The sequence below is a fragment of the Magnolia sinica genome, chromosome 15 (assembly GCF_029962835.1).
Source record: "Magnolia sinica isolate HGM2019 chromosome 15, MsV1, whole genome shotgun sequence".
Lineage (NCBI taxonomy): Eukaryota > Viridiplantae > Streptophyta > Magnoliopsida > Magnoliales > Magnoliaceae > Magnolia > Magnolia sinica.
The window spans coordinates 24,139,257-24,151,063 of NC_080587.1; the positions used below are offsets into that span (position 1 = coordinate 24,139,257).

General features: G+C 39.2%; 1 protein-coding gene and 1 long non-coding RNA gene across 2 annotated transcripts; one reads left to right on the forward strand and one right to left on the reverse strand.

Annotated features, from left to right (window-relative positions):
* The first annotated feature begins 470 nt into the window (after positions 1–470).
* On the forward strand, positions 471–1,743 carry LOC131227830 (uncharacterized). Its single transcript, XR_009162521.1, has 3 exons — positions 471–598; positions 753–811; positions 1,400–1,743. It is a non-coding gene; the product is annotated as an uncharacterized LOC131227830 (long non-coding RNA).
* Positions 1,744–3,583: 1,840 nt separating this feature from the next.
* On the reverse strand, positions 3,584–6,214 carry LOC131226892 (protein FAR1-RELATED SEQUENCE 5-like). The gene has a single exon (XM_058222598.1). The coding sequence runs from the start codon at positions 6,212–6,214 to the stop codon at positions 3,584–3,586; it is 2,631 nt and encodes an 876-aa protein (XP_058078581.1).
* Between the last annotated feature and the right edge of the window lie 5,593 nt (positions 6,215–11,807).

An 11,807-nucleotide genomic window follows, 5' to 3' on the forward strand; every position in this document is an offset into this window, starting at 1 on the left:
AAATACTACATTTTTTAGATTAACACCGATATTTCCAAACTAGTTTGCTCTTGCAGAGCAGGGCTGATGAAAATCTTATTGACAAAGACACCTGTCAATTATGGAAGATACTTCTATAAATGTTTGAGTTGATTAGTGAATGATGCCACCCTCCCCCTACCCTTTTTCATTTACTCAGTACCTTAAGGGGTACTGAGTTGACGTGGAAAGAGGATATTGGCTATACGATGTGGGGCCCGATCCCTCCTCCAAACGGCGACAGAAACGCCGTTACCCGCATTCTCTCTCTTTCTCTCTCTTCCGTGAAAGGAAATAGAATCGTAAATGCTCATCCCTCTCCGGTGGAAATCGGATTGCGCGGTCTCCTCTCGGCATCTCTCTCGCTAGCTCCATCCAGTACTATGGAAAAAAAACATGAGGGAGCTCCCTCTCTCGTTCTCGTTCTTTGTGCCCTCTCTCTCTCTCTCTCTCTCTCTCTCTAAGAAAAACCCATGCCTCCCATCTCTAACGACATCTCCGCTCCAACTGGACCAAGGGCGGCCCTTACAACTGGACCAAGGGCGGCCATCTCTAACGCCATCTCCGCTCCAGATTCAAGGTAGAATTCTGCAGTTGCCATCCAACTGGACCTAAAACGAATGAATCCTGCTTTTTTCCATTCAACTAGATGTCAATTCGACTTCTATCCTTGGTCTTTGCATTTCCTGATTTTCTGAGTTACTTCTTACATGACCCTACTGCATTATCTGCAGATGCTGGGAAAGGCCCGGTCTCTGTTCATCAAGGAATACAACCACAGGCTCTCCAATTGGTTGGTGGCATTCTCCCTTGTCATGGTTGTGGTGGGCCGGTTTATTATAAAATTTATTTTGTTGGAGATCGGCGCGTGGATATTATTCATCTTCTTGGAAACCTATACGAGGATGTTTTGGTCCGCAAAATCACTCTACTACAATCCCACATGGCATTTCATTCGTGTGTGCTTACAAAAATCTCAATGACCACATTCATCACACACTCTTCGGTCAATCCGGACTAGATGCACGTTGTGTATCCGGTGTTCATCAAATTGACAAATAGAAAGGAAAATCATCCACATTTAGTTTTGCAAGTGTTCATTGATTGGGTAGGTTTGATGTGAGTGGTCACTTTAGTTGCCTCTTAAATTGCCCCAGTAAACGACCTTCATGTTGATTGACTGAGGAGTGCGTGATATAGGTTTTTTTTTTTTTCACACACCCACACATGCCGTAGTGGTGTTTCACCACCTATGGGTATCGAACCCAATACTTCATGTTGAAACTCCTTAGAGTCTACTACTAAATCTCATTGACCACATTCATGTACTAAAATTTTAATTATTGATAACTTTGGTGATTAATGTTGTTTGGAACTGCAGATTTTAGTAGAGCAAAGAACTGTATGGTCAAAGTGATTTTTGAGTTATGATGAGCAGGTCCCTAGTCACGAGCTGCAAATGTTGAACATGACTATAATCTTCAAAATGGATGCACTGCAATATGCTGGAAATGGTTGTTTAGTGAATCGGCGGGTGCTTTGCAAGGAAGTTGACTTCACACATATAGATTGTAGTATCTGTGAATTGTGTAATCAGAGTTGCATTGGAAAGACGTTTCTATTATGCATTGCGCCCTACCTTTTGGCTGTAATTTTTAGCAGTGAAATTAAGGTGGTTGTAATTGTAAATAGGGGAATACATTACTCTTGTTTGATTTGAATATCTATCAATGTGTGATCACAAGCAATGGGTATGATGTGAATTAAATATGGCTTTAAAATGGAATTGAATTAGATTTTGTCTGTATTGCCCTTAAAAATGATGGATGATGCTCACAAGAGAATCGGATTGTGTACTGAGTAACTCAGTACGCTAAGGGGTACTGAGTTGACATGTGTCTAGTGTTGCTAGCAAACATTTTCATAACAAATGCAACACATCTTCTGTTTTGGTTGATTGGTGCCTGCATAAATTGGGCAGCTCTATTCGACCCATGGTGATGATGGGTCAAATATTTGTTACCCACGTGGCTTTGAACTGCAGGTTCCAATGCTCTAGTTGTAAGAGGGTGTTTGGGCCACAAGTGTGGCATTTGTCCAAGGATTTTATAAGTTGTCACAACCAAATGGTGTGATTTGGACTTGGCACTTGCCTACCCCACTAGATAATGGGAACCTTTCTTCATCCAACCTTGCTTTGGATCTAAGGCTGGGGATCTGAGGGCATTTTGAAATTTGGATGTTGACCTTGCTTTGGATCTAAGGCTAAGGATCTGAGTGCATTTTGAAATTAGGTTGCTCATGGGCTCCTTTAGGTCTACCATGTGGAGGTATGTGTGAAATAAGCTCAATTATGATTTGTATTTGGAGCTCAATCCCTCAATGATCCTATCTTTTTCATTGGAAAACTGAGGCTTTAAACATTTCAATGATTGTACTGACTGAAAACATTTCAAACTTTATCATTCCATGCCCAGTGAAAATCATCTCAACATAAACTGGAAACAAAAATGCATTCAATGATTTCGTTTCACTGTACATTTTTTCAATAATTTACGTGCCAAAGAACAAATGCAAGTATGGATGGAAAGTTGAGTCATCTGAAGCAAATTCAATTTCAGCATATTCACATTAACAACATAAGATATTGCATTTTAAATGTTTTTTGATGTCCTTATCCATGCCTACTAAACAAAGATGGAAACCTTGCAACCTCCCTTCATGCTTTTCAATCAATCTTTCTTCACAAAGACTTTCCAAAATTCGAAAAAAAAAACCCAATCTTTCTTCACTTTGCAGCCCTCGTTGTTTGACTATAAGGATGTGCTTGGAAACCGTGACCTTTAAAACAATGGGTACAAAAAACTGCTAGATGGTTGTTCTACTCCCTTTCTTGTATAGCTTTGCGCCTGACAAAAAAGGGAATTTAGCCGCACTTCAAAATCTTATTGCCAATCGGGAAGGCCTGACAAAAAGAGTTGTCCCACCTTTCACAATAGTTACATCTCTTCCTACATCCAAGATAAAAATTGGGTTACATTAGACAAATTAGGTTATACCAAAATTTGTACTATCAACATAGAATACTACTTAGAAAACATGCTTACCTTTGAGAAAAAGAAATATTAATTGCTCGAACGTTGGTGGTAATCTTCACACCCCAATGATTGATTGTTATCATATGGTGGTAATGATGGCTGCATATGAAAATTCACATATCAATTAATACGATTTTTAACCATTCATAAATTCAAAAAGTATATTCAATCATATGCCAAAAACAAATGATCATTTTCACCTGGCTAGGCAAGACACTTCCCATAGATGAATCAGGCAGAGTGCTTGATGGAATTTGATGGTAGAAGTTAATACTTGGTTGGGACTCGGAACAACTCGTTCCTGTAATATTTGAACTCTAAAAGAGCAACGAGACAATAACGAAAACTCCAATAAGCAGAAATTATGTAAATGTTATATGTAATATTACAAGTTCTTCCTTCTTCTTTTTTTTTTTTTAAAAAAAAATTCTCTTTTTTCTTTTTAAGATGACAATAGCTAGGAAATATTACAAGTTTACAAAATTAACTTTCACTTTTACCTGACATCCGACGTTGAAAAGGTTTTGTTGGAACATGCTAGTATTAGGTAGTTGGTACCTATACTGAGCCACTGATGCATTGATAGATCCACTAGGGTCAGGAAGGTATCCCATCACCATATAATGTGAAGGTTGAAATGATGCATGCTGCATGACGTTTGGTGCATAGTTATTTCCCATCACCATCGACATTTGACTTGCTTGTGGTTGAACAGTTTTAGGTAAGGATCTTTTCTTCCTTACTTGATCTAGCGGATTTTTAAACGCACGGTGGTTGCCTCGAACTTTGGGTTTTACTTTAATCCCTCTTACAATTTGTGAACCCAAACTATCAACAAAAGTAACTTGTTTTTCAATTGTCCCAGAGCGTCCGCTTCCAGTGTTTTCAATTTCAATTGGCTCAGGGCATATGCTTTCAGTATGTACACTTTCGGTCAGATTAGAGGGTGCAATTTCAGTATGTAAACTTTCTGTCGACTCAGAGTGTGCATGTTTGGTATCTACACTTTTGGTCGGCAAATGGCGTGTAGGTTCATCATCTTCACTTTCTTCAACAACTTCAGTAGACATTAATGGAAGTTCCTTGATTCTTTTCATACAGTCTACCACTTGATCATGATATATATTCGCATATCTATCGGCCACTTTGAAGACCTCTTCGTGTTCCCTGGCAATTGCAGCAACTTTCAAAAGCTTGTGACACAAGTGATTGTACCGTTTACCTGAAGTAACATTGCGGTCACCTTGTATTGTTAACCCAGTATAATCTTTAGCATAACCTACCTTTACATCTCTTTGCCATCTCTTCAGAATATAACGAGGATGAAGCACATCTATATTATAATAATTTAAAACTTTCAATGCGTGACTACATAAGATCCCCACAAATTCAAATTTCTTGCAGCTACACCTCACTGTACTATCTAATGAGTCAAATCTAATGGTATGTCCTTTTACTTTACCTTTAGAAACAACTCGAAACTCGACAACCGTTCCAGACTCACCACATTTAAACATTGCATGACTTAGCCACTTCTTATACTCATCTTGAAATATTTCAAATATTTCTGGAGTGTACACTTTTGCTGCTTCATTTAACATCATGATATCAGCAAACAATACTGGGGTACTCTGCCTCATATTGAAATCAGCTTTAGATTCCTTGTATCGTCGTTCGGTCACTACCCGTTCGTAATGAGTGAAGAAACGTAAAAGATTGTATTTGGAGCTCAAATATTTTTTCAATACGCCATTCATGCTCTCACTTCGTTGCGTACTCTTCATGTCAGCACAAAATGTATTTCTTCCATAAACCATAGCCCATTTCTCTCTTTCTTTAAATAAATTTTGTAGCCACTTGTTCTGAACTAAATCATATTTCTCGAGCAAGTTATTCCATGCAGTTAGAAACTCTTCCTCTTCCTCATAATCATATACACACTTACTAAAATCGGAACCAAAACTTTTTGAACCATTAAATACATTGCTAAGGTGTTTTGCAGCATTTTGGTATATATGCCATATACACAGACGATGATATGTTTCTGGCATCACTGAAGCTATTGCATTGGCCATTGCAGCATCTTGGTCTGTTAGTATTGTCATTGGTTGTTTTCCAGACATCGCACTTAAAAATGTTTGAAATAACCACTTGAAAGAGTCAATTGTTTCATCGTATAGTAAGGCCGCACCAAATATTACAGTTTGCTTATGATGATTTACCCCAATAAATGGAGCAAAAGGCCGTCCATAGCTATTTATTCTATAAGTAGTATCAAAGCAAATAACATCCCCAAAAACACTGTAGTCCACTATTGACCTTCCATCTGCCCAGAACATGTTCGTCATTTGATCATCTTTATCCACTTGTATAGCATAAAAGAAAGATGGATCATCAATTTGCTTTTGTTGAAAGTAATCTAATACAGCTCCTGCATCACCTTTTTCCATCGCTTTCATTCGCTTTCTCTGTAAGTAAATTGGTGTGAAACCCATATTCTCTCGACCTCCAGCTTTTCTACTAAAATATTCAATACCTGCTCGTGGTATTATTCCTGAATTATTTATGATATCTATATCAACTTTTTGATCATCAGTCAAGCTTATATGTGACTTTAACATGTGCACCTTCGTTGGTGTAACAACCTCATGGTTATGCTTTGCCACAAACTTATTCACACTGTATTTTCCATCCTTCTGAAGCTTAATCATCATGCTTGCTTTACAAATCATTCTTGTAATTGGATGGGTAGACCTCACGAGATCGGTTTGTTTCTTTTCACGTTTTCGACCTTCTTTAGAACAACAAAATTGTCTGAAAACCATGACATCTTCATCTGATTTTTGTATCCATCCTCTTCGAGCACTGAAACCTATCTTTTTAGCATAGTTATTATAAAAATTGTATGCACTTTCTTCAGAAGAAAACTCCATTCCCAATTTTGGTTCTTCATCTAACATGTCACCTGTGTTGAATAGTACATCTTGCTTTACGTCTTCATTACACTGGCTTGCATCTTGAACATCTATTTCAGTATTAAATTCTAACCTTCGATATGGTTGAGAACATGCTTGACTCTCCAAGGTATTATCATTCATTTCAACAATTGACCTTCAAAAGTAAAAGGCGTACAAATCATGTAAACAATTTATTTCGTAATGTAAAATATGCATATGGAATATAACAATAAGGATTATAGTTATGCATAGAAACACAAGCAACACAATTAGATAAATAAAACCCATATGTGCCTCTAGGACACGTCTTTTGAAACGTCTGACCCACATTGGATATAGTCGAATGTCCAAAAATCTCCTCTATCTAATAGCCCCAGTCATCCAATTGTGGCATATATAAACATGTAGCTCCACTTCCCTTCTGGCAACAATTGGGTGGCTAGGAAAGGCCCAGAGAAAAGCTAAACAAAGCAGCAAACACCCACCACGGGTTCCACCAGATGAACAGTCTGGGTCACTGAAACTCGTCACCTATTAATTGCACTAAAAAGATTGAAAACGCCCAAAATTGAAGTTGTGCATTGTATATTTCCTCGTTACACATATACCACATTACAATAATAGCTTTTTCTGAACAAAAACACTGAAAGCAACAGAAATTTGTTAAGAAATACAGAGATGCAAGGCGATTTTAACCAAAACTACATGGATCTACACCCTGGATCTCCTAGTTGGAGAAAGTGCAGGAAATCCACAAGAACACCCGAGTTTGTTGTCCTTGGGCCTCTTCACAGCACATGTTCTGACTCTCATGATCAAAACCATCGATCCACTGGGCCACACTCTCGCCAGTCCATGCTTAAAAAAAATTGCACTGGTTGTGGACCACACCATGGCCAGAAACAAGCGGCTAAAAAAAAAGGCCAGCAGCTAACACTCTCCACGCCAAAGTTCACTAACCAGACAGTTAGGTTCGTTTGATCTTTGCAACTTTTTTGCACAGTGGGCCATCAGCCAAGATGCGCATTTTCACGAACGGTTGCCGATCATCAAGGGTGGAGCTGCGTACACTAGAAACACGAGGACTAGAATTTCCGATCGGGAACGAGAAGAAAAAAATGCGATTTCGAGAATTCTGTTTTACCTTCGAAATAAAAGACTAGAGATAGGTCTTGAAGGCGAAATGCTTCAAATGAGTAGTGAATCAATCGAGATATGCGAGGATTTCCATGGATTTGGCGCTTGAAGTCTTCTTGCAAGTTCAAGTTCCGAAATTTCACGTGTCACTATTGTTAAGGGAGCTATAAAGTGAGATGAGAAATGGTCGATGCAAATATGAGGGAGAGAGAGGTCAATCTTGAGAGGAGACAGAAAGGTCTACAGGAGAGAGACGTTGGCCATTTTTTTTTCTTTTTCTTTTTCTTCTTCTTCTTCTTCTTTGCCGGAGAGGAAGCGGATTCCATACTTGGAAACTCACTATGCTTAACGTGCTAAGAAAATTCTATAATGTTCATCATAATTTATGTATCTTATCCACTCCGTTCATCTATTTTACCATATAATTTAAATGCTTAAGCCAAAAAATTAATCATATATATAGTTCAAATGGACCACACCACAGGAAACAGTGTGAATTGAATGTCTACCGTTGTAAAAAATTTTGGGCCATGGAAGTTTTAGATAAGTTTATATTTGTGTTTTCCCTTCATCTATGTCTTTATGATATTATGAACAGGTTGGATGACAAATAAAAATCACTGTAGGGCCTAGCGGGGCCTAGAAAGGTTTCAACGGTGGAAATCATTACTCAAAATGTTTTCCTATGGTATGATTCACTTGATCTTTGGATATGCTTAAATTTTGAGCTCAACGCCTTAAATTTGTTGTAAAAACGGATGGACGGTGTGGATAGATCACATACATTCAAGGTGGGCCCAACTAAGTTTACACAGTATGATAAATAAGCACCAGCGCAATCCGACTTCCACCGGAGAGAGATGAGCATTTACGTCTCTGTTTCCTTTTACGGAAGAGAGAGAAAAAGAGAGAGAGGGTAACGGCGTTTCTGTCGCCGGGATTGGCCCCACATCTTACAGCCAATAGCCTCTTTCCACGTTTACTCAGTACCCCTTAAGGTACTGAGTAACTCAGTACTGAATGATGCCACCCTCCCCCTACCCTTTTTCATTTAATAATAGGTTCATCTATTTATCTTCTTTATGCTCTAATATTAATGACAGAAACATAAGGGTGATTTTATATGAGTTGATTCAACAATTGAACGCTAAAATGTTATTCGCCTATTTTCTCCATCGCAGACTTCTACTTCCAAAGGAACTACATCCAGAGCACTTTCTAAGAGGACATATCGGAATGTTGTGATACAAACGTCTGATGAAGTAGAATCAATCAATATCCACAAAACTGAGGAAGATAATATGCAGTGGATGGTATATGGCGAATGTGGGTGTTTTGTAAGTTTTACATTATTTTTTTTATATTGTTATATGTTTTCATTTCTTTCACTCTAATATTTTGATGATACCTTTTAGTCTATAATATTGTGGATGGATTTTAGTTGACTATTGTATTTATTTATTTTTGTGTGGCTTTACAGACTAGCTTTGTAGACTCAATTGATACAATGTGCACTCTTTTGTTTGAACTGCTTGAGTGGATGTATATGTTATACATTCTGGTTTCGGGTATAGACATTGTTGATGCAAAAATCTGAACGTCCTCCTTTGACCACGCACGAGAAGATAAAGATTCAGACCCTAGCTACAGCAGAGGACCCTCCGACGCCAATGTCAGACCGGCAAACTAAGTCTAGTAGAATGTTGGATTTTTAGGTGGGATTTATGTGTTAAGTTGTGTGTAGAGTTGTGTGTACCTTTCACAATTGGAGATGCTCCTATTTATAGTTGAATGGGGGCGATGGCATAGAGGGCAACTCCCTATTTTGTGGGTGCTATCGTATAAGGAATCGTATCCCGGGTGTGTCGTAGTGATCTTCCGAGATCTTGCGCTAAGATGCCTAAGTCAGGTGAGGAATCTAGATTTGGTCCTAAAATGGGTTTTAGAAGGCCGAGGCCAAGCAGAACATTTGGGGTGGGCTAAACAACCATCCCAAGGAATAGTGTACCAACCTGGCCTTCCTCCCGAGCCTTAGTTAGGATTTCCCTTTACATTGTGCAGATTGCCGTCCTCCTGAGCCGAGGTCATGTCTGAGGCCGAGCAAGACGTGTTCCTTTCTTTGGTCTTTCTCTGTCTTGTTCTTTAGTGTTAGGGTTCTTCTGCAAGCCTGCAAGCCTCCTGAGCAGGGCGTGATTAACCTCATGCGGGATCATACCTAGGGAGGTGTACCGTTCTGGTGGAGCTCTGCACTATCCAGATGCGAGTGTTACTTTGACCGTTCAGGGTCATCTTCGTCCTGAGTGGCACTGGTCGGTTATACGACCCGCTACGGACATCCGAGCTAACCTCATGCTTACGACCAACTCATTTTCACCCATAACAGATATGTTTGCATATTCATTTTAGGTTTCAGGGGAAACCATCATAAAGATTTAATTCCATACAATTTTGGATATGTTTGTATGAAATAACCATCATAGAGGTTTCTTCAAAGGAAACCATCATACATGTATCAAGTTTAGATATGTTTGTTTATTTATGATTTAGGTTCAGTTCTTTATTTGTATGGCTGCTGATTTCATGTTTAATTTTCGATTTGCATGGTTGTTGATCTCGGGTTTACATATATTTGTTTAGTTTTAGGTTTATATGGTTGTTGATTTTAGGTTTTGGGTATTCAATTTTAAATTTGTTTGATTGCTCATTTTAAAATTGGATGTTGATTTTATATTTGTATGGCTATTGGTTTGAGGTTTGAAAATAAAGATTGGGTTTTAATTATATTTGTTTGATTGCTCATTTCAGGATTTGGTTTGTATTTATATTTTTATAGTTGTTAGTTTCAAGTTTGCGGTTTACAAATCTATTCAATTTTAGATTTGTTTTGGGTGTTAATTAAATTTGTTTCACTGCTCATTGCAAGTTTCAGTTTGTGTTTAGAATTGTATGGTTGTTGGTTTCAGCTTTGAGGTTTACATATGTTTGTTCAGATGTAGATTTGTTTAGCTACTCATTTCATGATTCAGGTTCAGTTTTAAATTTGTTTGTCTGCTCATTTCATTGTTCAAGTTCAGGTTCAATTTTAAATTCATTTAGCTGCTGATTTCAAGTTTCAGCTTGTGTTTAGATTTGTATGACTGCTAGTTTCAAGTTTGAGGTTTACATGTTTAGTCAGTTTTAGATTTGTTAGACGACTCATTTCAGGTTTTGATTTGTGTTAAGAATGGTATAGCTGTTAGTTTCAAGTTTGATGTTTACATGTTTGTTCAACTTTAGATTTGTTTGACAACTTATTTCAGGTTTTGGTTTGTGTTTAGATTTGTATGGCTATTTGTAACACCCCACATTTCTGGTACGCGGGTGTTACCAATTAAACGCTATCACTGAGAATTCAAGATTTATTAACGAACAACTTAAATTCAACGAATGCAGGATGGGGCTTCCAATTGTCATTGAAGCCGTCCATCAGAGACTCCAGGAGCTGAGTTAGACCCTACATCAATCATGAGGGTAAGTTAACTAACTACCTCAAGTTAGAATAAGTTTCCAAATCATCTGACCGAAAAGTAACGGAAAAATGTACTGGTGATCGACCTTTGAGGGCTAGTGAATAGCCAACCAAGCAATCACTGTCTCTTAAATCCCCATTTAACTGTCGAAACAAAGTCTCAGACTAATTCAGCTATTGGATCGAGGTATATTGACCAAATAAGGCCCGGGATGTGCAATACGGCCCACATGGGCCTCGCATCCACCCCATACTTGGGCAGGACCCCTAGGTGGGGCTCCCAAGATGAATGGACGAAGTGGATTTATCACAAACATCACAGTGGATCCCACACAAAGTGCGAGTGCACTAGATACACCCGTGCATGAAGTGCACGGGATGGGGAATCTAGTTTGACCAGCACTGACCCGTGCCCATTCGAAAAAATGGGCGGAATCCTCCCACCTATTGGCATTTTCAAACTGACAGTCGTCAGCCCCCATGGTGGCCCCACATCGGCCACTATCTAGCCGATCCAAACTATCCATCAGACTTGTGGGGCCCAGATGACCAAAACCTAATGGTCTGTCCGGATCCCTGCAAAGGGATGTGAATTCTGGATCAACTGCTATCAGACACACGAGATGGGCTAGGATCACGGATGGTGGGCCAACCTGTGGCCACATGGGTGACCCACGATCAACCTGATTGTGCAATCTCAGCCATCCGTTCGTCCATTAGAAAGCGTTCCCCGTTGCCAAAAATGGCCGGGTAGCCGTCTGCAGTAGGAAAAGGAAAAGGGAACATTTTCCTTTTCAGAAAATGGGTGCTGGTGCAATCCGGGCCCTTCCCTGGGCCACGTGGAGCGATCTCAGCCTCTCCCTTTAGGGCGACGCGAGTTGAATATGTGAGATATCTCATCTCACGAGAAAACGACGAGATGTGGAGTATCTCGTGGGATATTCGAAACTCACATGAATGGCCCAAAAAGTGGGCCCTGCGGTGATCAGAAACTCCATCTGGTCCATTCAAACGAACCAGATCTCAAGGAAATACCATAGATGAAAGGTTGTCATTAACGGCCCTCTCATTTTTCCCGTTGGAGCTTCT

What these genes read in the sequence shown, in the direction of transcription:
- LOC131226892 (XM_058222598.1), bottom strand. Translation starts at nt 6,214, where the DNA reads ATGAATGATAATACCTTGGAGAGTCAAGCATGTTCTCAACCATATCGA.